The following is a 26,470-nucleotide window of genomic DNA, read 5'->3' as shown; positions in this document are numbered from 1 at the left end:
TTGTGTATTTACTGTTTTTCAAGGTTGTGGACTTGCCTAGTGCATAGGGGGGGACCGGTTGTTATTTTAAACAATAGAGTAACAGTCTTTTTTAGGCACTAACTCCAGCATGGCTCATTGGCCAAAGCCTATGGGGAACTGGATAAACGCAGAGAATAAGATCGTGGTGAACACTGGCCTGGGCGTTCTAATACGTTTTGTTCTATGAGATTTTCATCAGCTCACGTCACTTTTTGTGACATTTGTGTAATCAAAACAAGCACTTGAATCACACGAAAGCTTCAAAATTCCTAAAGGTTAAGTTAACTGACTGATATTACATCATTGAACAGAACGTCTAAGATCTCCCAAGCGTGTGTTAACTTCAGACCTTATTTTCTGCGTTTATCCCAAAACCCCATTCTTTCCCCATTCATTTCCTGGGGCAGCAGGTAGCCTAGTGATTAGAGCGTTGGGCCTGTAACTGAAAGGTTGCTAGATTGAGTCCCAGAGCTGACAAGGTAAAAATCTGTCGTTCTGCTCCTGAACAAGGCAGTGTAACCCACTGTTCCTAGGCCGTCATTGTAAATAAGAATTTGTTCCTAAACTGACTTGCCTAGTAAAATAAAAGTACACATTGTTACAACTGTAGTTTCCATCTCATCCAAGGAACTCTGTAGTTCTGTCAGAGCGGTCATTGTGTTCTTGATCACCTCCCTAACAAGGTCCTGTTTGGTCAGACAAACAGCTCTAAGCAGAGTCTGGGTAGTTCCATATTTTTACAATTTCCCAATGATGGAGACCACTGTGCTCTCGGAAACTTTCAACACTATAGAAATTGTTTTATACCCTTCTCCAGATATCTGTCTCGTCACAATTCTACCTTGGTGATCTACTGGCAGTTCCTTGGACTTCGTGGTATAGTTTCTGCTCTGAAATGCGCTGCCATCTGTGGGACCTTATATTAAGAGGTGTGTTTCTTTGTAAATTAAGTCCACACAATTGAATTGGCCATAGGTGGACGCCAGTCAAGTTGTAGTGACATCTCGAGGATTATCAACAAAAATGTCATGCACCTGAGCTCAATTTGGAGTGTCATAGCAAAGGGTTGGGAATACTTATGTAAATTAGATATTTCTGTATTTCATTTTCAATAGCCTACATTTGCAAAGATGTCTAAAAACACGTTTCCACTTTGTCATTGAGGGGTATCGTGTGTAGATGGGGGAGAACATCAATTGAATCCATTTTCAATTCAGGCTGTAACAGAACAAAATGTGTAATAAAATAAGAATACTTTCTGAAAGCAATGTATGCTACGTGACACACTACCATATGGTGTCGCTACACAAGCTGCAAATTACTAGAAAATCCCCCTCTGCTCATTGGCATGCTTCATTTCACCATAACCAATGTAACCATGAAATTGTAAGTAGTTCAAAAATAATAATAATTGGTAATTGTATTATTTATTTATTCACAGGTTCACAGGTGTCATGACGTTGCCCCCCCCCCCCCCCCCTCCCCCCTTTCTCCCTTCCCTCTCTCTTGACTCTACAGAGGGACTCTTGAATAGCCTTTGTTAAACAGAGATTCTGGGAACCTCAGAAGGTGAGGGGAAATGAACTATATTTTGGTAATCCAACCAGTTGAACATATGCGTTGGTACTTAATGAATATGATGTCAGTTCGGTTGTCATCTGAGACATTCTCATCGATGATAGGATGACATAAACGGTACAGTGGAAAGTCTACACATTATGCTTATCAGATTCACATGGAATTGTTGTGCAATTTAAATGTTTGAACATGAAATTATTTGGGAGGGGATGAAATGTGATTTTAGCTTCTAAAATGTGAGAATTAGGTTTTCATGAGTGAATTAGGCCCGACTCAGTGGCCCGCCCACGTGAAGAGACATTGGTTATAAACTATGAAACACGCCCTCCTCTCCCATCCTATATAAAGCCTTGATGACAATATAACTTTCTGTTCCGGGTACATTAGGATGATGATCCGATGTCAGAAGGGTTCAGATAATAACTATAGATAGAGACATCGCTTCTCCCTTTGTTCTTCAGTCTTCCTGCTCTTTCACTCAGCTAGGGACGTTTTCCTTTATGACATCATTTGTAATCAATGTATGGTTCATTCTGTGTATATGTAATTCTGTGTGATTAGTTAGGTATTTAGTAAATAAATAATGAAACCCAATTTTGTATTGCTGATTCAACCTGTTAGCCAGGGTTCGTGAAGATATCCAGGAATTTACAACTTTCAGATGAGACTGAAATAAGGTGAAGATTAATAATTGACTGCTATTGATGTAAAATATTACAAAGGTCTTTAAGAGTTTATTCGGAAGATAACTGCTCTATAAATATTATTTTGTGGTGCCCCGACTTTCTAGTTAATTACATTTACATGATTAGCTTAATCAGGTAATGTTAATTACAGAGAAAGGATTTTATAGAATAGCATGTCATATCACCTATTCCGGCATAGCCAAAGACACGACACAGGTGATAATACAACTTCTTGTTCAACAGTTGCAACAAGGTTAGATCATATTACATCTTGCAGCGAGGTATTTAAAGGTTTTGGCAATGTTTTCCATAGAAACTGCTCAGAGAAGTAGCCTATAATTAGATTTGTACTGTGCCCCTAGCCACTGAATCACGTAACTGAAATCCTATCCATGCGCGTGCCAAGGATCGTACATTTCTCACCCTCTTCCCTGGGAAAAGTCTAATCTGGATCCTCGGGACGAAAAACTCTGACGTCACCCCCATTGAGGTTGACAGCTCTACCCGGGTAAGAGTTAAGATTGGGGTTAGGTTTAGGTAAAGGTCGGGGTAATGGTAGGGTGTTAGGTTAGGTTTGAGGTTTAAGTTATGGACGTCCCAAGGATCCCGAAACAGCACAGCCACCTTCCCGTTCTGGATTCACTTGTCATTGGTCACTGGCCCATTTCATCTGTCGACCAACTTGTGCCAGTCACAACTCCACCCCCCACGCGATAGTATCAAGTCCTCAAGTGCGCTCGCGTACATGAAAACTGACATAAAGCCTCCGAGGAACGAAGCACTGGACACAGATCTGATGCCTCTACAGTGTTTATTATATTCTAAGTGTATTGTTCTTTTGGTTGCGATCCACCCCTTTAATAATGCATTGTCTGAAACGTCTGCGGACTACAAATGCGGGAGTTTTACAATTGCTCAAACACGCTGTCAACTCCGCACGGGTTGGGAGTGACAGCAATGGCTTATCCAGGATCGAGCAACAGTCTCAGCTGTTATGCACAAGCGCAGCATCACACAGCCAGCGTCAGCAACCCTTCCATCATCAAGCTGTCAATGACATGGATGAAGCAGAGTGCAGGTAAATACTTACTCTTTCCCTAATTGGTACTGTAGAATAATGTGACTATGCAGTGCCTACAGAACGGTTGCCCACCTGGCGGCTCATAGGCCGAATTCGACCAGCAGGTGATTTTATTTAAACCTCCATTTATTAAAATACATTTTCTTTGTTGGACATACAATACTTTAAAATCACCAGGATATCAATTTTAATTGAGGAAATATTTTCCCAAGTATTCCCACCCATAAATATAGACATGTGTTATCGTATCCTAATGGAATACAGGTTTGAAATGATTCGGTTTTTGTCAATTACTATATCCTTGTGCTTCTTGATGTCAAGCTGCAACAATTGAATATAATTGTTCCAGCCCCCCGACCATCCGCTCAAGAAAGAATCGGCCCAAATCTGAATTTAGTTGGGGAACCCTGGCCTACAGTAGTGGCACGTTGTCTGAAAGAGTGAAATGATGTTCTTCTGTTGCGATCCTATAGGGTCGTTCCATTTAATTTAAATCGCTTTTTGACCGCACAACTTTTGATTTGAACGAAACTTTCTATACATATTTGCCGATGGTAAAGTGGACAGAAAGTAACTTTTTGGACCTGAATGCCAAAACATTTCGAAAATGGAAGTGCTCAAAGTTGACCCATTTTGTATACACTAACCTACCATGAGACATCCACGTCTTCATCACTAGAAAAGATGAACAGTCGAGTTTGATATGATTTAAAAGCTTGCAAACAAGGTTGTCAAACTATTTAATAATTTATTGAAACATAAGATAAATGTATATAATCATGCCATTTTTTAACTTTTAACTTAAATGATCAAAAATAATAACATTTTTGCATATGTCATAATTTAGACCCCCGGAGTTTGTGTTGTGTCCATCATGGGTTAAGACACAACATGCTCTTGAATACAGGGTGGGTGTCATGTTGTTGTCTTGACCTCTGAATACCTGGCTATGAAAAGCCAACTGACATTTACTCCTGAGGTGCTGACCCGTTGCACCCTCTACAACCACTGTGATTATTATTTGACCCTGCTGGTCATCTATGAACGTTTTGACGATCTTGAAGTACGATCTGGCCTTAATGGCTATGTACTCTTATAATCTCCACCCAGCACTGCCAGAAGAGGACTGGCCACCCGTAGCCTGGTTCCTCTCTAGGTTTCTTCCTAGGTTCCCTGACTTTCTAGGGAGTTTTTTTCCTAGCCACCGTGATTCTACATCTCCATTGAGAGCTCTCTAGGGTTTTAGGCTCGGTTTCTGTGTAAACACTTTGCAACAATTGCTGATCTAAAAAGGGCTTTATAAATACATTTGATTGGTTGACTGAAATGGGAATGAAATGTGCATTTCAACTTTAAAATGGTAGCACAAAGATGGTTGGAGGTCCAAACATCAGAGAATGTTGAATGGGAATTGCATGGGAATATTAGTTTATAAATCAATTATACTGTCAACCCTCCATAGGAAACCTATTGAAATCATGGAACGATGGCTAATACAATAGATAGTTGCATTTACGATGATATTCAACGATGAATTGTGTTTCTATGGTTGAATGACATGCACCCTTATTCAAGAGCATGCTGTGTCTCAACCGATGGCAGGCGCAACACAAACACCTCAGATGATGTCAAAAAAGGGCCTTAAGCTACAACATTTGCGAAAAGCAAAATAATAATTTTTTAAAAATGTATTTTTAAGTACATGATTGTTATTAAAATAATTACATGTTTTGGCATTCAGGTCACTTTGTTACCGCTCCTCCCATAAGCAAATACAGTGCCTTGCGAAAGTATTCGGCCCCCTTGAACTTTGCGACCTTTTGCCACATTTCAGGCTTCAAACATAAAGAAATAAAACTGTATTTTTTTGTGAAGAATCAACAACAAGTGGGACACAATCATGGAGTGGAACGACATTTATTGGATATTTCAAACTTTTTTAACAATTCAAAAACTGAAAAATTGGGCGTGCAAAATTATTCAGCCCCTTTACTTTCAGTGCAGCAAACTCTCTCCAGAAGTTCAGTGAGGATCTCTGAATGATCCAATGTTGACCTAAATGACTAATGATGATAAATACAATCCACCTGTGTGTAATCAAGTCTCCGTATAAATGCACCTGCACTGTGATAGTCTCAAAGGTCCGTTAAAAGCGCAGAGAGCATCATGAAGAACAAGGAACACCAGGCAGGTCCGAGATACTGTTGTGAAGAAGTTTAAAGCCAGATTTGGATACAAAATATTTCCCAAGCTTTAAACATCCCAAGGAGCACTGTGCAAGCGATAATATTGAAATGGAAGGAGTATCAGACCACTGCAAATCTACCAAGACCTGGCCGTCCCTCTAAACTTTCAGCTCATACAAGGAGAAGACTGATCAGAGATGCAGCCAAGAGGCCCATGATCACTATGGATGAACTGCAGAGATCTACAGCTGAGGTGGGAGACTCTGTCCATAGGACAACAATCAGTCGTATATTGCACAAATCTGGCCTTTATGGAAGAGTGGCAAGAAGAAAGCCATTTCTTAAAGATATCCATAAAAAGTGTCGTTTAAAGTTTGCCACAAGCCACCTGGGAGACACACCAAACATGTGGAAGAAGGTGCTCTGGTCAGATGAAACCAAAATTGAACTTTTTGGCAACAATGCAAAACGTTATGTTTGGCGTAAAAGCAACACAGCTCATCACACTGAACACACCATCCCCACTGTCAAACATGGTGGTGGCAGCATCATGGTTTGGGCCTGCTTTTCTTCAGCAGGGACAGGGAAGATGGTTAAAATTGATGGGAAGATGGATGGAGCCAAATACAGGACCATTCTGGAAGAAAACCTGATGGAGTCTGCAAAAGACCTGAGACTGGGACGGAGATTTGTCTTCCAACAAGACAATGATCCAAAACATAAAGCAAAATCTACAATGGAATGGTTCAAAAATAAACATATCCAGGTGTTAGAATGGCCAAGTCAAAGTCCAGACCTGAATCCAATCGAGAATCTGTGGAAAGAACTGAGAACTGCTGTTCACAAATGCTCTCCATCCAACCTCACTGAGCTCGAGCTGTTTTGCAAGGAGGAATGGGAAAAAATGTCAGTCTCTCGATGTGCAAAACTGATAGAGACATACCCCAAGCGACTTACAGCTGTAATCGCAGCAAAAGGTGGCGCTACAAAGTATTAACTTAAGGGGGCTGAATAATTTTGCACGCCCAATTTTTCAGTTTTTGATTTGTTAAAAAAGTTTGAAATATCCAATAAATGTCGTTCCACTTCATGATTGTGTCCCACTTGTTGTTGATTTTTCACAAAAAAATACAGTTTTATATCTTTATGTTTGAAGCCTGAAATGTGGCACAAGGTCGCAAAGTTCAAGGGGGCCGAATACTTTCGCAAGGCACTGTATGTATGAGAAGTGCTGTTCAAATCAAATATGTACGGGAAGTGCTGTTCAAATCAAATATGTATGGGAAGTGCTGTTCAAATCAAATATGTATGGGAAGTGCTGTTCAAATCAAATATGTATGGGAAGTGCTGTTCAAATCAAATATGTATGGGAAGTGCTGTTCAAATCAAATATGTATGGGAAGTGCTGTTCAAATCAAATATATATGGGAAGTGCTGTTCAAATCAAATATGTATGGGAAGTGCTGTTCAAATCAAATATGTATGGGAAGTGCTGTTCAAATCAAATATGAATGGGAAGTGCTGTTCAAATCAAATATGTATGGGAAGTGCTGTTCAAATCAAAAGGGGTGCGGAAAAAAAGGGATTGAAACCAAATGGAACGACCCTATAATAATGAGTTACTGATTTTCAGTGATGGGGAGTAGTGAACTACATGTACATCAACTAGTCATTTAAATAAATGTAGCTGTAGCTTGGTGGTGGTAGTTGAACTAAATTCAAATCTTGGTAGTGTTTTCAGTAGTTACCCACTGGGCACAGACATCAATTCAATTGGCTCAACGTCATTTCATTGTAATAATGTGGAAGTAACATTGATTCAACCAGTGCGTGCCCAGTAAGTAATACATTGTTTTGCCATGTAGTGGTGTAGCTAACTACAGGAACTACACACTAAATTTTTTCAAAAAGAACAGAAAATATGGCTACGGTAGGCAACATTTCCTTTCTTTTTCAGCATCAGACATGCCTAATTTTCACTTAAAACAGTTTTTGTGTTTAATAGGCTAAATGACATATTATGTTAACTTCTGACTCCAAAGTGATCTGTTCTTCCAATTTGTAGTTGGTGACGTTTCAGATTTAAATATCATTTTTCACGAAGTAGTTTGGATGTAGTGAACTACTTTTTCAATGTAACTTTAAGTGAACTATATGTTTCTAGTTTTAATGTAGCTTAACTCCTTCCAGTGTGAAGTCATTGGTGGCTTGGTAAACCACGCTGAGAGTACAAAACATTAGGAACACCTTCCTAATATTGAGTTGCACCCCATTTTCCCCTCAGAACAGCCTCAATTGGTCACGGCATGGACTCTACAAGGTGTCGAAAGCGTTCCACAGGGACGCTGGCCCATGTTGATTCCAATGCTTCCCACAGTTGTATCAAGTTGGCTGGATGTCCTTTGGGTGGTGGATAATTCTTGATACACACGGGAAACTGTTGAGTATGAAAAACCCAGCAGTGTTGTAGTTCTTGACACAAATCGGCATCATGAACTGTGTCATAATTGTCCCAAGGCTTAAAAATCCTCTTTAATAACCTTTTGTGACGAGGGGGCAGTATTTTCATTTTTGGAAAAATAACGTGCCCGTAGTAAACGGGATATTTTGTCAGGACAAGATGCTAGAATATGCATATAATTGACAGCTTAGGATAGAAAACACTCTAAAGTTTCCAAAACGGTAAAAATATTGTCTGTGAGTATAACAGAACTGATGTTGCAGGCAAAAGCCTGAGAAAAATCCAATCCGGAAGTGTCTCATGTATTGAAAGCGCTGCGTTCCAATGCGTCCCTATTGAGCAGTGAATGGGTTATCAACCAGATTACTTTTTCTCCGTATTCCCCAACGGGTCTACAGCATTGTGACGTAGTTTTACGCATTTATGTTGAAGAATACCCGTAAGCGGCTACATTGCGCAAGTGGTCAACTGATGCTCCCAGAGAGATTCTCACGTAAAATACAGAGGTAGCCATTACTCCAATCGGTCCTACTGAAAAACTAATTGTCCCGGTGGATATGTTATCTAATAGATATTTGAAAACCACCTTGAGGATTGATTATAAACAACGTTTGCCATGTTTCTGTCGATATTATGGAGCTAATTTGGAATATTTTTAGGCGTTTTCGTGACTGCAATTTCCGGGCGATTTCTCAGCCAAACGTGAAGAACAAATGGAGCTATTTCGCATACAAAAATAATAATTTAGGAAAAAAGGAACATTGGCTATCTAACTGGGAGTCTCGTGAGTGAAAACATCCGAAGCTCATCAAAGGTAAACAATTTAATTTGATTGCTTTTCTGATTTCCGTGACCAAGTTACCTGCTGCTAGCTGGACAAAATGCTATGCTAGGCTATCGATAAACTTACACAAATGCTTGTCTAGCTTTGGCTGTAAAGCATATTTTGAAAATCTGAGATGACAGGGTGATTAACAATATATTTCACTTGTGATTTTCATGACTAGGAATATTTTCTAGGAATATTTTTATGTCCGCTGCGTTATGCTAATTCGTGTCAGTCGATGATTACGCTCCTTCATGCGGGATGGTGAGTCACTAGAGGTTTTAACCCATCTCCTCCCCTTAATCTACACTGATTGAAGTGGATTTAACAGGTGATATCAATAAGGTATCATAACTTTCACCCGGATTCACCTGGTCCGTCTATGTCAGGGAGAGAGCATCTGTTCCTAATGTTTTGTACACTCAGGGTATATTTTCGGAGTAACATCCCTATAACTGCTGATTTTGTATTCAAATTAGGCCTGTCTACAGAAAATTGAATGAAGCTATTATTTTTGATTCAGACATTTTGTTATGCATACAAAGTGGACTTCAAACGAAATTCCCAATAATACTCCATCCAAACAACTACTTTAATCATAGACTAAATGTAGGAACATGGAGCTGAATAGTCAGTGGAATTAGTTTGAAAGCAGATATTAAGATGAACTACACTTCTACACTTGACTACACTACTGTGCATTAGATCTACACTACACTACACTACTGTACATTAGACATTCACTACACTACTGTGCATTATACCTTCACTACACTACTGTGCATTAGACCTACACTACACTACTGTGCATTAGACCTTCACTACACTACTGTGCATTAGACCTTCACTACACTACTGTGTATTAGACCTTCACTACACTACACTACACTACTGTGCATTAGACCTTCACCACACTACTGTACATTAGACCTTCACCACACTACACCACTGTACATTAGACATACACACACTACTGTACATTAGACCTTCACCACACTACTGTACATTAGACCTTCACCACACTACACCACTGTGCATTAGACATACACACACTACTGTACATTAGACCTACACTACTGTACATTAGACCTACACTACTGTACAGTAGACCTACACTACACTACAGGTCATTAGACCTACACTATAATACACTACTGTACATTAGACCTACACTATGCTGCACTACTGTACATTAGACCTACACCACACTACACTACTGTACATTAGGCCTACACTACAAACACTACTACACTCTCCTTGCTGGGGAGAAAACAAAAACATAGAACATTGTTCATACACACTTGTCTTTAGTGGTTAAGTGCTCTTTTGCACACGTTGTATGTTTTGAGAAAAGTTATGCAGATGAGAGTCAACTATCAAAACACAGTGTACAACGTATATGCACTGGTAATCTTTAACAATGACCCTGTCAGACCTACAGTAGTATGGACATCACAGGAAGTTGGTGGCACCTTAATTGGGGAGGACAAGCACGTGGTAATGGCTGGAGCGGAAAAAGGGGAATGGTATTTAAGACACCAAACCCATGGTTTCCATGGTTTCCATGTGTTTGATGCCATTCCATTGGCTCCGTTCCAGCCGGTATTATGAGCCGTCCTCCCCTCATCAGCCTCCACTGATTGACATGATGCACTGTGTTGTCTGGTCTTCACAGGAGCAGGTTGATCTCTGGGATGGAGGACCTTCTCTTCTACACCATTACAGAGGGCAAAGAGATGATCCCTGTCTCTCAGTTCATCTCTGTGAGTCTCCATCTCACCACATCCACCCTCACTGTGTGCCACCAACACTAACCCATACAGTGTTTTTTTATTTTAACCTATTTTTTTTTTTTTTTTTGCTGGAATGAGAGTTGCTCATATTGACAACTACTGCGGCTTTCCGTGACGTCCTTTTAAAGTTGACCCAACATGTACTGTTCCACAACACATTCTAGTTCCTAAAGCGGCCTTTGGGCTTGCGGTTTTCACTCCAGCTAAATGAACACCGAATGAATCCCAGGAAGTGTAAGACGAGCCAAGGCAGGAATCCATCACACCATGTTACCAGCCCAGGCTCAGGTTTGAAAAGTGTTGAGGAAACGCCTTATGTAACTTTATGACTAATAGACAGGTGTAGCTGTTGTTAATGAGGCTAGAAGTGAATTCCCTTAACCCTTTACACACGTGGCAATTGGCATATATGGATAGGGCAAAATTGAAATGTTTCTTACGGAAGAAATCTGAAATGCATAAGCATTGTAGCAATTAAAAGGGAACTGTTTGGAGATTGTGGTAACATTATTAGACCAAAGTGGAGGACACAACAGTTCATCTGACACATGACTGAATCCAAGCATTACAGTGTTGATTTTATGTGCATTTCATATTTACTGTACTTTTCGCCGCATTTGTTGATGACGAAATCTAAAAATATTTTGGATCAGGAGCATCAAGGGGGTCCAATCCGGACTGCGGGTGGTTTGAGTAAAAAAAATATGTTTGGGGGGGGGGGGGGGGGGGAACTCAATTTACTTTAAAATTACTAAAACCAAATCAAAACTGTGTAGAAATAATAATGTGCCTATATTCATACAGTTTCTTGACTGTCCAGCTCACTAATAATCACTAGACAGCCAGGTTGCATCGTTAATTCCCTAAACTATGGTTATGGGACTATTATTAACACATTTGGACAGCAAGGAAATATAACACATTTTCAGTATGGCCCTCTGGACCTTGTTGAAGACTGAATGCGGCCCCCCCGGAGCCAAATGAGTTTGACACCCCTGCTCTGGATACATTCAGTAACATGATAAGAATATTCCTGGAAAATGTGACCATAGGTGCAACTTAAGACAAATAAATTACAAAAGGTTTGGGTGAGAGGACTGACTGGTGTCTCCATGTGGCCACACACACCTCTCCAACGTGGGCACAGTTCCTAAGCTATTTCAATATACTTTTATGACTCAAAGAAAGAGTCTTCAACTACAAGGTACTTTTTTGAAGCTCTCCAGGCTGTGCCGTTGAGGAACTGGAACAAGCACACTTGTAGTTGTTTTGTTTGGAACACAGCCCTGCATCCCCACCCACCCTCACACAATTACTGTTGTTGTTTATCGCAATCCAAAAAACGGTCCATTATAAATCGCAATCTGTGAACAGGTGGGCATCATTTGAAAGCTTGTTCGATTGCCAACATGACTAGCTAAGTTGTAAAATGTGATTTTACAGTGTTGGGCTTTCACAAGGCAAAACAGAGAAACGGATCGTAATTCTGGTCCACATGGAACCATGAGTGTATTCATTTTTATTTATTTTTTACACAATAGACAACAGGCAATTTTTGTTCAGAACAACCCAGGGTATGACGCCATGTCAACTGTACATCAAACATAGTGTTCATTAACACTGTGTACAGTATGACATGGGCATTTGGACCAGTGCACATTTGGACTCACGGGAGTTTTGGCTTGCTTGTATGACATCAAAGCAGTATTTATTGTAATAATCAACGTCTCCCCATAAATAGAGCGCTCAAAATGTACAGCCTTTCCCTCACTCGGACAACAAAACATTTTGCAAAAGTTTCCCAATTCGCGGGAGGGATGGAGGTCTAGTCTCGTGCGGTGCTCGTGATGATCAGATGTAGTGCGTCTTATTCTGTGTGTAGGGGTCAAAGGTGAGTGCGCAGTGCCTCTCAAATGTAAATTTCTACGCGTTCTCCACACTCTTGTCCTCACCAGAACATACTCAAGAGAACTTCCTCGAACTCGGCGCAGGAGAGTGTGGAGCGCGGAAGTATGCATACTGGAGAAACACCTGCTGTGTTCCCTCCCAGGGCTTTTACGACACAATTTAGAACAGGGATGGGCAACTCCGGTCCTCGAGGACTGAGTGATGTCACACTTTTCCCCCATCCCTAGCAAACACAGCTGATTAAACAAATTGCATTGTTAGTTGTTTTAGCTGGGGGCGAAAAGTGTAACACCAATCAGGCCCCCGAGGACTGGAGTTGTCCATCCCCTGATTTTAGAACATCATAGAAGTCTCAGCTCAGTTGGTGAAAAGGTCATACAAGCACAGTCATCCATAGCACCATGCATGCTGAACTTGGCATTTTACGATGTGTGAAGAGACTCTGTGTCCAGTGTCCCCTCCCATTGCTTTTACACCGTAATTCATACCTTCGGAGCCTTTCTTGGTGCCCCTCATATGCATATTCAAATGAACTCTGAACTGTACAGGGTACCGGGGTCTATTAGAACGCTGGGTGGTGTTGTGGCACGGCATGGTATTTGACAGGCCATTGTGTTTGAATCATCATCAACATGGCTTTTTAACATTGAATCAAAGAAACACTGGCAATGATTTTTAGATGGCTCCAACCAATGACTGTATATGAATAAACAAAGCAATTAATCACGTGACACCATTCATTTCCATGCCAAGACTCATATAGCGCATTTGAAGCCAAGGAAGTCGGTTAAAGGCCCAGTGCAGTCAAAAATGTGATTTCTCTCTGTTTTATATACACTGCTCAAAAAAAATAAAGGGAACACTTAAACAACACAATGTAACTCCAAGTCAATCACACTTCTGTGAAATCAAACTGTCCACTTAGGAAGCAACACTGATTGACAATAAATTTCACATGCTGTTGTGCAAATGGAATAGACAGGTGGAGAGAGGTGGAAATTCTAGGCAATTAGCAAGACACCCCCAATAAAGGAGTGGTTCTGCAGGTGGTGACCACAGACCACTTCTCAGTTCCTATGCTTCCTGGCTGATGTTTTGGTCACTTTTGAATGCTGGCGGTGCTTTCACTCTAGTGGTAGCATGAGACGGAGTCTACAACCCACACAAGTGGCTCATGTAGTGCAGCTCATCCAGGATGGCACATCAATGCGAGCTGTGGCAAGAAGGTTTGCTGTGTCTGTCAGCGTAGTGTCCAGAGCATGGAGGCGCTACCAGGAGACAGGCCAGTACATCAGGAGACGTGGAGGAGGATGGCAGGGGGGCAACAACCCAGCAGCAGGACCGCTACCTCCGCCTTTGTGCAAGGAGGAGCAGGAGGAGCACTGCCAGATCCCTGCAAAATGACCTCCAGTAGGCCACGAATGTGCATGTGTCTGCTCAAACGGTCAGAAACAGACTCCATGAGGGTGGTATGAGGGCCCGACGTCCACAGGTGGGGGTTGTGTTTACAGCCCAACACCGTGCAGGACGTTTGGCATTTGCCAGAGAACACCAAGATTGGCAAATTCGCCACTGGCGCCCTGTGCTCTTCACAGATGAAAGCAGGTTCACACTGAGCACATGTGACAGACGTGACAGAGCCTGGAGACACCGTGGAGAACGTTCTGCTGCCTGCAACATCCTCCAGCATGACCGGTTTGGCGGTGGGTCAGTCATGGTGTGGGGTGGCATTTCTTTGGGGGGCCGCACAGCCCTCCATGTGCTCGCCAGAGGTAGTCTGACTGCCATTAGGTACTGAGATGAGATCCTCAGACCCCTTGTGAGACCATATGCTGGTGCGGTTGGCCCTGGGTTCCTCCTAATGCAAGACAATGCTAAACCTCATGTGACTGGAGTGTGTCAGCAGTTCCTGCAAGAGGAAGGCATTGATGCTATGGACTGGCCCGCCCGTTCCCCAGACCTGAATCCAATTGAGCACATCTGGGACATCATGTCTCGCTCCATCCACCAACACCATGTTGCACCACAGACTGTCCAGGAGTTGGCGGATGCTTTAGTCCAGGTCTGGGAGGAGATCCCTCAGGAGACCATCCGCCACCTCATCAGGAGCATGCCCAGGCGTTGTAGGGAGGTCATACAGGCACGTGGAGGCCACACACACTACTGAGCCTCATTTTGACTTGTTTTAAGGACATTACATCAAAGTTGGATCAGCCTGTAGTGTGGTTTTCCACTTTAATTTTGAGTGTGACTCCAAATCCAGACCTCCATGGGTTGATAAATTTGATTTGCATTGATCATTTTTGTGTGATTTTGTTGTCGGCACATTCAACTATGTAAAGAAAAAAATATTTAATAAGAATATTTCATTCATTCAGATCTAGGATGTGTTATTTTAGTGTTCCCTTTGAGCAGTGTATATTTCCACACTGTGAAATTTCAGCCTGTTTTGGTGGGATGGAGTTTTGGCCTGCCTGGTGACATCACCAGGTGGTAAATGAGTTAATAGACCAATAAGAAATAGAGTTCCAAACCTCTCTGCCAATAACAGCTAGTTTTCAGTTTTCCCTTACCCTCTATGAACCACTCTCAGACAGTCCTAGCTAAATTCTTTGTTAAGAAGCTATTTTTAATTCTTTTTTTGAAAACAAGCACAGTAAGGTACTTAATTGTTACCCAGAAATGATTTGATATGGAGATAACGGCTGCATTGGACCTTTTAAAGATGGTGTCTCATGGAGAGACAGAGTGCAGTTTGAGCTACTCCAGGAAGTGACAGCTCAGTGCTGCCACCATTTATTAAGAATCTCAAGTTGATGGCCGACTGGGGTACAGCAGGCTGCCATTAGCAACTAAATGATCCTTAGGGATGGTTCCAAATGTACAGAATGGTTACCTGGAGGAAAATGGGGGAGGGCCATGCTTTTTCAATTTCAGTCATGGGGAGTGTTTAGTATTTTTTTTTAATCCAGTCCAGAGAAGGGACATGTCATTTTTAATTGATGAAATTTCTATATTTTTCTGTGTTTTAGAATGAGTTTCTCATTAGGCTATATATATATTGATGTGTGCCCGATGCCGCCCCTCATTTCTGAATCTCCACTGGGCGCGCAATATCAAGCAGGCCTATAGGCCATTTAGTGCGCTCTCAATCAAATAATCCATAGCCTATAGGCTACGAAGTGCATGCTCGGAGAAGCACAGAGCAAAGTTATATTTCTAAGATAGCTGCTGGGATGGTGTAAATAAAACTAAGCTGCATTACACACTGCAATGGATATTCCAACCCTGAGCCCCTGCTCTGCTCTTGCTGATCAAAACCTTTTTTTGTGCTGCTTAACCAAGGGCTGTGCTGTGCAGAGCGATGGTGGCAGTTCAGGAGGAGAGTCAAAGGCTTCTTCCGAATTAATGAATTCATTGTTATCTTGTGAGCGGACTAACCTTATAGCCTATGTTCTGTTCTGTTTGAGAAGCGGAGAACGAAGGCGAGGAAGACCGGAGCCGGAGGTCAACATTGATAGCTTGCTACTACTATAATTGATTTGATTAAAAACAATGTTTCTTGCCCATGATGTATTTAGCAGAGTTATTGACCTCACAGTAAAACCAGATTAGAGTAAATGACATTGTGGTGCTGAAACTTGAAGCAGCAGGCATAATCAATGGGAAATGGACAGTTCATGGTGCTGAAAGTAGGCAAATTATAGTAGGCATGATTCATTTCATTTTAATTAGACTTTACTAACAACAAGGGGGCTTTGTGTTATAGCCTATTTCTTCCTATTTAAGAGGTAGGTGTACCGGTTTGACAGACGAAATTAGGCAATAGGCTGCTATATTCATAATTCCTCCACCCACCATGTACTCTTTAAATAGCCTACCTCCGTGTCAGTGAATGGCTGTTAAATTAAATCCAAGACTCGAATTGAGGAGGTATGAGAGGGTATTGCATAGGCCTACCTTTTATTTTTTTTAAAGCACAGGCCTACCCCTTGTTATTTTAAGATTTTGAAGAAAATAAAAACGGATCCGATTATATGAAGTGATCTGAAACCGTAATATTTTATGCTAGAAATAAGCTGTAAAAATAACTGGGAAAGGATGCATCACATTGTCACAGCTTATTGTGAAATAGACACAAGTTACTTATTTGAAATTCGTGACAGGCACACGAAAAAGTTACATTTTTCATTTGTATTATGCGATTTTCATCACAACGCATTTCATGCGTATTACACCCTTTTCTTTCTTCATAACACGTTCGTGTACATTACACAAATTCCAATATGTTGTGGCTAAAGTTAGCTAGGCCAGCTAGTCTAGGTCCAGAACCCGATGGGTTGGGCCAGAGCCAGAACACGTGGATAAAGCGGCAGTTTGAAAATCCATCACTGGCTTTGATACTCTACTTGGTTAGAGACGATCCAATCGCTAATGACTTCTTTTGTACATCCCCACAAACAACTTTTATGATGGCAGTCGCGACTGTAGTATGTAGCGTGCGACAGAGCAGTGGAAGAATATACTGTGAGCCGTCAGGCTACGCTTTCTCTGCTTCTCGCAGTTTTTTTTCGTGCTGACAGATTTTGGGGCAGAGTCAAGCCTCTCGCTTTGCCTCTTCCTATCTGAGCACTGTATTATCTTTGTGTGCATGTCACATACCAACATGTCTTACCACCTTGTATTTCAAGATGTTGCAATGCTTGATATTCTTACATAATGATATCTGCTTTGACCTTAGATTGATCTGCCAGTTTAGACAAGGGAGATCTGCCATTTGTTGTCATGTTATGCTGTATATGTTTAGCATGACAGTGACACGGCAGAGGAGCTGTAACACACAGTGATCTGAAAGGACTGTCACTGAACTGTAGCTGTGGTTACTGAATAACCCCCCCCCCCCCCATTTTAATCCCCCAATTTCGTGATAACGATCTTGTCTCATCGCTGCAATTCCCCAACGGGCTCGGGAGAGGCGAAGGTCGAGTCGTCGAAACATGACCTGCCAAGCCGCGCTTCTTAACACCCGCTCGCTTAACCCGGAAACCAGCAGCACCAATGTGTCGGTGGAAACACCATCAACTGACAACCGAAGTCAGCATGCAGGTGCCCGGTCCACCACAAGGAGTCGCTAGAGCGCGATGAGCCAAGTAAAGGCCCCCTACCCCAAACCCTCCCCTAACCCGGACCACACTGGGCCAATTGTGCGTCGTCTGTGGGACTCCCGGTTACAGACGGCAATGACACAGCCCGTCACTACAACCCCAGGCTGTAGTGATGCCTCAACGCCGCGATGCAGTGCCTTAGACCACTGTGCTACTCGAGAGGCCAGCAATTCTGTTTTTTAACTAGTTTCTTTGAAGTACTTTCTCTCATTTAACATCTCAATATCTCAATAGCTTTACAATTCTGTCATAATTTCTTCTGCCAGAAATTACACATACACTGTACTTCCCACAGTAAATATAGCTTTGAATATTGCTGTCCTATACAGTATGTCTGAATATGATATCAGCCTCTCATGAAAGCCACTGCCCGATGTGAAGTATTGACATGCGATAGCTAAACACAACAGTTCAGTCAAGCAGTGTGTGTTGATCATTAATGCATTGATCAGACACACAGGCTTGAAAATAACCTCCCGGACCCTCCCATGAGGCAAGTCTGCTGTCACTCCACATGATGCCCCAGAAATAGGCATACTTGTTGCATATAGCTGTCAGAATGACTTGAAGTTGGCTTAGGGGAGGGATTTCAATCAGTGATGTACTGGTAAAAAAAAAAAAAAGTAGGTGGCTAAACTGATCGCTGGTTGCGGTGAAAAAAGTTGCGCTCCCTAAACGTTTAATGCATTTTGTCCGCCAAAGGTGGGCAACAAAAACCTCTACACCACTGATTTCAATACAGTAGGTACAGTATGTTCCTTCCTCTTTTACAGAGTCGTTTACAGGACTGCTTGAACCCTTGTGGTTGCTCACTTAATGGAAAACAGGGTTTGTTCCAATTCAGGTATTGAAGATGACACACTAAAACAATTATTGTAGTCCTGTATAACCTCAGTTTTCTCTAAAACGAAAATAAAAAGTTATTATTATGATTATTAACCTTTTAATGTACTACGCATATCCTTATCATTATGTACAAATATATATCTACTCTATTAGGCCCAGCATCTGCAGGACCAGCACGGGGGTTAGCTCAGCAGTCTACTGAGAGAGCTCAAATATGGACCTCCCTACTCTAGAGATGGTGTGTCAGTGTTGATCAGCTCACCACAACCTGCCCCCCCCCCCCCCCCCCCTCTCCCTTCTCATTTCTCTCGGTCTAATTGTCTCTCTGTCTCACTCTCATTTTGCAAATGTTCCTTTCTCCTTCTTCCAGGCGTTGAGGAGCACAGGTTTATTGACATCGGATCCCAGGCTGAGTGACTGTATGCGTCAGCTGCGCCAGTCAATGCAGGACTCTGCCGGAACAGTCATGATGGACCCGAAACTCTTCAGGAAGTGAGCAATGCTCTATTTTCACGTTAACCCTTTACACTTGTGGAAATTGGCCTATATGGATAGGGCCACATTTAAAACATTTAAAACAGGATAGGGCCAGGATAGGATAGGGTCATTTAAAACAGGATAGGGCCACATCTTCTAACAGAAGAAATATAATAAGAATAGGCATGCAATTTGAAAGATAACACTTTGGATATTAATGGGGAAATGATCAGACCAAAGATGAGGACACAACACAACACTGAATCCCCAAAATGACACTGTTGATTCTACGTGCATTTTACATTTACAGTACTTTACACAGCATTTGTCAATAACAAAATACTTTAGATACATTCAGTAACATGCATGTTGAAGCATGTGCAAGATGAGGGAAAAAAGATTACAAGGTTTTGAGTGAAAGGTCTAACTTGGTGTGGCCACACACCTCTCCAAACTTTACACAGTTCCTTAGTAATTTCAATGCACTTTTATGACTCAAGGAAAGAGCCTTCAACTATAAGGTGCTTGTTTGAGCTCTCCTAGCTTTGCCATTGAGGAACTGAATCAAGCACACTTGCCCCTTTGTATTTGTAATACAGCCCTGTGTCCCCACCCTCACACAATTACTGTTGTTGTTTACGCAATCCCAAAAAACGGTCCATTTGAAAATCGCCATCTGGGTCAGGCGGGAATAATTTGAAAGCTTATTCTATTGCCAACATGGCTAGCTAAGCTGTAAAATATGCTCATACATGGTTAGGCTTTTAAAAGGCACTTCAGACTAACAGATTGTAATTTTTTGTGTGCATAGAATGGCGTGCATTCAAGTGTGTGTTCTGCAGCAAATTTTCTACACAATACGACAAATGCAGGCTCATTCTGTCCAGGCTGTAGCGCATGTCATCCTTCTAACTGTGGATCAAACACAGCAATCATAAAGGTTGATACTGTAAATGACATGTTTTCAAATGTAGAAATGTGAAGTGTAGATTTGGACCCACGGGTGTGCGGTTTGCTTGTGTGACATCAAAGTGATGTTTATTGAAATCTCATCTTTCAGAACACATCGACTCTCTCAGATGACAACAAAGGTGCAAAAGTTAGCCCAATTAGCGGGTGGGATGGGGGAATCGTTTTGTTGTGCGCGGTGCTCAAGTTTATAACTGCGCTCAGTCAAGACCCATACAACGCTGTTAACCGGAGAACCTAAGCTCTGACGTCATGTATAGTATTTTACTGTACAGCCTCTGGGTTCCAATTTTGCTTATCGATGGCAAAATCGTTTTCAACCCGTATACAGGATGACAGGAGCTGTGAGTGAAAAGGGCTACCATTCTTACCAATGTCCCAACCACTCTCTCTGAACGACCAACCAGTGGAGGTGGTTGAGTGTTTAAAATACCAAGGGACACAAATTGTATTTTTTTATTTAAAAGCAAGCCCACACTTGTTCTTAATCAGGAATTTAAATGGGTTTGGGGTCAGACAGGATGTTCTGGAGAGAGTGTACAGCAGCTTGGTGGAGAGCATCCTCGCGTTCTGTTAAGGTTTTCTTCTTCCTCTGAAGAGGAGGTGTAGCAGGGATCGGACCAAAATGCAGCTTGGTTATCTTCATACATCTTTAATAAAGATAATGACGAACAATACAAAAACACTAAACGTAACGTGAAAAACCGAAACAGCCCTATCTGGTGCAAACAAACACAGAGGCAGGAACAATCACCCACGAAACACTCAAATAATATGGCTGCCTAAATATGGTTCCCAATCAGAGACAACAATAAACACCTGCCTCTGATTGAGAACCACTCCAGGGAACCATAGACTTACCTAGACAACTCTACTATACCACAATCCCATAACCTACAAAAACCCCAAGACAAAACACACCACAGTAAATAACCCATGTCACACCCTGGCCTGACCAAAATAATAAAGAAAACACAAAATACTAAGACCAGGGCGTGACAGAACCCCCCCCCCCCCCCCCCCCCCCCCAAGGTGCGGACTCCCGGCCGCACACCTAAACCCATAGGGGAGGGTCCGGGTGGGCGTCTGTCCACGGTGGCGGCTCCGGTGCGGGACGTGGACCCCACTCCAACAAAGTCTTAGTCCGCTTACATTGCGTCCTTAAATTGGCGACTCTCGCCGCCGACCTTGGCCTAGTAACCCTAACCAAGGGCCCCACTGGACTGAGGGACAGCTCAGGACTGAGGGACAGCTCAGGACTGAGGTAGCTCGGGACTGAGGGATAGCTCTAGACTGAGGGGTAGCTCGGGACTGAGGGGTAGCTCGGGACTGAGGGGTAGCTCAAGACTGAGGGGTAGCTCAAGACTGAGGGGTAGCTCAAGACTGAGGGGTAGCTCAGGACTGAGAGGAAGCTCAGGACTGAGAGGAAGCTCAGGCTGGTTGATGACTCTGGCAGATCCTGGCTGACTGGTGGCTCTGGCAGATCCTGGCTGACTGGCGGCTCTGGCAGATCCTGGCTGACTGGCGGATCCTGGCTGAATGGCGGATCCTGGCTGAATGGCGGATCCTGGCTGAATGGCGGATCCTGGCGGATCTGGCGGATCCTGGCTGCTCCATGCTGACTGGCGGCTCTGGCTGCTCCATGCAGACTGGCGGCTCTGGCGGCTCCTTGCAGACTGGCGGCTCTGGCGGCTCCTTGCAGACTGGCGGCTCTGGCGGCTCCTTGCAGACTGGCAGCTCTGGCGGCTCCTTGCAGACTGGCAGCTCTGACGGATCCTTGCAGACTGGCAGCTCTGGCGGATCCTTGCAGACTGGCAGCTCTGGCGGCTCCTTGCAGACTGGCAGCTCTGGCGGCTCCTTGCAGACTGGCAGCTCTGGCGGCTCCTTGCAGACTGGCAGCTCTGACGGCTCCTTGCAGACTGGCAGCTCTGGCGGCTCCTTGCTGACTGGCGGCTCTGGCTGCTCCATGCTGACTGGCAGCTCTGGCGGCTCCTTGCAGACTGGCAGCTCTGGCGGCTCCTTGCAGACTGGCAGCTCTGGCGGCTCCTTGCAGACTGGCAGCTCTGACGGCTCCTTGCAGACTGGCAGCTCTGGCGGCTCCTTGCAGACTGGCAGCTCTGGCGGCTCCTTGCAGACTGGCAGCTCTGGCGGCTCCTTGCAGACTGGCAGCTCTGACGGCTCCTTGCAGACTGGCAGCTCTGGCAGCGCTGGACAGGCGGGAGACTCCAGCAGCTCTGTAGAGGAGGAAGGCTCTGACAGCGCTGGACAGGCGGGAGACTCCGGCAGCGCTGGAGAGGAGGTAGGCTCTGGCAGCGCTGGACAGGCGAAGCGCACTGTAGGCCTGGTGCGTGGTGCTGGCACTGGTGGTACTGGGCCGAGGACACTTCCTGTGCGGAAGCCTGGTTTGGGGAGCTGCCACCGGAGGGCTGGTGCGTGGAGGTGGTACTGGATAGCCCGGACCATGCAGGCGCACTGGAGCTCTTGAGCACCGAGCCTGCCCAACCTTACCTGGTTGAATGCTCCCGGTCGCCCTGCCAGTGCGGCGAGGTGGAATAGCCCGCACTGGGCTATGCAGGCGAACCGGGGACACCGTGCGCAAGGCTGGTGCCATGTAAGCCGGCCCAAGGAGACGCACTGGAGACCAGATGCGTAGAGCCGGCTTCATGACACTTGGCTCGATGCCTACTCTAGCCCGGCCGATACGAGGAGCTGGTATGTACCGCACCGGGCTATGCACCCGCACTGGAGACACCGTGCGCTCTACAGCATAACACGGTGCCTGCCCGGTCTCTCTAGCCCCCCGGTAAGCACAGGAAGTTGGCGCAGGTCTCCTACCTGGCTTCGCCATACTCCCTGTGTGCCACCCCCCAAGACATTTTTGGGGCTGACTCTCGGGCTTCCATCCACGCCGCTGTGTTCGTCTCTCCAACTCCATTCTCCTATAACCCTCCTCGCACTGCTCCAGCGAATCCCAGGCGGGCTCCGGCACTCTCCCTGGGTCGACCGCCCACCTGTCTATTTCCTCCCAAGTTGTATATTCCATACTTCGCTGCTCCTGCTGCCGCTGCCTATCACCACCCCGCTTGGTCCTGTTGTAGTGGGTGATTATGTTAAGGTTTGCTTCTTCCTCTTCCTCTGAAGAGGAGGTGTAGCAGGGATTGGACCAAAATGCAGCGTGGTTATCTTCATACATCTTTAATAAAGATTATGACGTACAATACAGAAACACTAAACGTAACGTGAAAAACCGAAACAGCCCTATCTGGTGAAAACAAACACAGAGACAGGAACAATCACCCACGAAACACTCAAAGAATATGGCTGCCTAAATATGGTTCCCAATCAGAGACAACGATAAACACCTGCCTCTGATTGAGAACCACTCCAGGCAACCATAGACTTACCTAGACAACTCTACTATACCACAATCCCATAACCTATAAAAACCCCAAGACAAAACACACCACATAAATAACCCATGTCACACCCTGGCCTGACCAAAATAATAAAGAAAACACAAAATACTAAGACCAGGGCGTGACACGTTCAATATGACAGTCTGGTATAGTCATTTGAGTGTGAGTAGCAAAAGCAAACTTATCAGCATAGTAAACACAGCAATTGTAATTGGTCGACCACAGGCACATTTGAGCAGTCTGTTTCACAAGGCAACCAAAAAGAAGCCACTGGCTGTCGTTGGCGACCCCTCCCACCCTCTACACCTTCAATTGGAGAGGCTTCCCTCTGGCCGGCGCTTCAGAATGACCATGGCCGAGAAGAACGTGTTCAAACATGAATTTGTTCCTTGTACTGTTGGACTACTAAATGTAAAGTAAATTGTATCAGTATAATGTACTTATCTATCTAGTGCAGTTGGGACTGTGGTTGTTTGTGAGTGAATGTATTAATGTCCTCTGTTGTTAGTGTATGCAACATGATGGACTGACTGTTTTAAATGTGTCTGATGTGAGAATTTATGTGTATTTGATTATTTGAATGGAAAAATGTCCATCCTGGATGGACAATAAAGTTGTATTCTATTCTTTTCTCTAATGATTTGGGATTAGATGGAATGGATATATCCTTATTTGGCCCTTTTATCATATAAATGACCTTGTAGGATGGTTTAGAGAGAGTATTTACTAGTAAACACTGATGATTTAATTCAGAAATGTTGCATGATGTATTGTGTCTTTCTCTATCCCACATAGAGTGTTCTCATTCTTCTGGCTGATTGGCAAAACACCACACGCACCTTTTTTTTTTTACATTGCATTTTCTTGAAAGTATATATATATTTCACTGTGCGGAGGAACTGTTTATACTATTGCCCCCAGTGTTAACGAGAAACGTCCAAGACTTTGTTTTTCCACTCTCTCTCTCTCTGCCCGTATCTGTGTCTGCTCTTCATGCCTCTACAGTGGACAGGTGGAGATTTGTTATGGAAGGGATGTTTTGATTGTCAGGGATGTTTGAATGTGGGTGTGTAGTAGTGTTTCTGTTGCGGTTAATGTGAGGCGAAAACAGATGGACAGCGTCTGTCGTTTTAATGGACGACAGCTGCCTCTGATCCTCACTGATGCACATGTAAACGTAACACATGCAGAGAGAGAGAGAGAGAGAGAGAGAGTTCTGGAATTGTTGGCGAACAGAGTATGACATTTGTGCAGGGCTTAAGGCTGGACAGGAGCTAATGAAAGGCCAGCGTAGTGGGTGAACTGCAGGCGGCTGGTTGTATTAGGAGCTCGGCTTATCAGCGAGGTCTGATGGGCTCTAGACTACTGTCCAAACAGTATTACTTCCTAAGTGGCAAAGCTAACTTAATGAATGCTGTGATGATTCAGACACTGGCCTGCTACAGTAGCGAGTCCTGTCTGGTAGACTTCTTCTTACATTGAATTACTATATTCCAGTGATTGAATACTGCATACCTACAGTCTCTTTGTAAATCTTGGATTGATACTTGGTGTTGTGCTTGGTATTGTTTCTAAACTAGGTCCAAAGACACACACACACACACACACACACACACACACACTACATAAAGTCATGTAGAACAGAATAAGAATGTGTTGTGATTAGACATGGGTCTTTTCTTCTGTGGTGGTCACTAGCGATAGGCCACTAAAAAAAAATCCCATTTCTATAAATGATGCGATCCTTCTGTTCGCCTCCCCAGTGCCCCAAACTCTAAACCAAGTTGCGTATTGACAAGCCCCGGCGGATCTTTCGGCTCATCACAGCTATGAGAGCAATTTTCAATGCCGTTCTTTGAGATCACGTCAGTGCTTACTAAACTTAGCGCAATGTTTGTCTAGTGGTAAAGGCAGGTGTGTGTCTACAATATGATAGGCTGTCTATTCTCAGCGTTTAATTTGGTCCCGGGTTGGGGTCCAGTTTTTAGGTTGTTGGTGTCATTAGGATTTCGTCATAGGGTCAGTGGTGTATCTGCTCCACAGTTACAGGTCACTTAGCCCTGATACATGGCTGCTGACTCCTAGACACTGCATAAGAGTCAACAGCCTTGTATTGGGGCCATAGGTCACTGACACTGTGTGTGATAATACAGTAGTTATACTATTAAAAAAAAAAAATCTAATGTGACTGATTGCAGTGTGTGTGCATACATTTGTATGGCTGACCCCAGCCGGAATCGAACCCACAACTCTAGCGTTGCAAGCACCACGCTCCACCAACTGAGCCACAGTGAGTATCTGAAGTATGTGTGTGATATTTATGTATGTGTTTCAGGTGTGTGGGCGCTAACATCCTGCTGCTGACCCAGGCGTTCAGGAGGAAGTTCATCATCCCAGACTTTGAGGCGTTTGCGTCCAACATCAACCAGCTGTACTACAGCACCCAGAGGCAGGTTGGGGGACACGTGAGTTCTGTGTTCAAACCTTGGGTCCGCGGACCGGTGCACTGCGGGTGGTCTGCAAATGTTGGTAGATGTTTTTGGGGTGACTTTTTACAATGTAAATAGTTTATAATAGGCCTTTTTAATGTGTTAAATGCACTGCTAAAATTGAGAAAATTTGACCTCCCAGATATTTTACGTAAAATATCTTTGGTCCTCGAGAGCTTTTGACAATGATGGTCTCAGGGAAATGGAAAAGGTTGCGAACCGCTGGGCTACACAATACACACATTCATTCCCACGTTAAAAACATTCTCTCACATACTGTACACAGACACACCTACACATTCACATATGAATGCTAAAATAAGCACACCACCAAACATTTGCTTGCACGCATTAAAAAAACATTCGCTAGGTTACATCACTGCACACAAGCTCACGGACCAGAGCTCACTGAAAACGCACTCACAAGCACGTACTGAATGAAAGCATGCACACACTGTACATTCGTAGACGCATGCACATGCTATACACACATGTACTGTACATACCTGCCTTTGACATACATGACACGTGACTTATCCACTCCATTCCTTTGTGTGTGTGTGTGTGT

General features: G+C 43.6%; 1 protein-coding gene across 1 annotated transcript in view; it reads left to right on the top strand.

Annotated features, from left to right (window-relative positions):
• Positions 1-2,688: 2,688 nt before the first annotated feature.
• LOC110532039 (glutaminase kidney isoform, mitochondrial) overlaps positions 2,689-26,470 on the top strand; it is a 34,838-nt gene continuing 11,056 nt past the window's right edge. The window contains exons 1-4 of the mRNA XM_021615632.3: positions 2,689-3,363; positions 10,515-10,602; positions 18,922-19,043; positions 25,749-25,878. Of these exons, the coding sequence (XP_021471307.2) occupies positions 3,149-3,363; positions 10,515-10,602; positions 18,922-19,043; positions 25,749-25,878 (555 nt within the window). The 5' untranslated portion in view covers positions 2,689-3,148. The remainder of the gene's footprint in view (positions 3,364-10,514; positions 10,603-18,921; positions 19,044-25,748; positions 25,879-26,470) is intronic.

This window comes from Oncorhynchus mykiss, chromosome 9 (genome assembly GCF_057628025.1).
Source record: "Oncorhynchus mykiss isolate SJ-2025 chromosome 9, ASM5762802v1, whole genome shotgun sequence".
Classification (NCBI taxonomy): Eukaryota; Metazoa; Chordata; class Actinopteri; order Salmoniformes; family Salmonidae; genus Oncorhynchus; species Oncorhynchus mykiss.
Note: the sequence above shows the minus strand (reverse complement) of the source record. Positions and strands in the feature narration are given on the sequence as shown.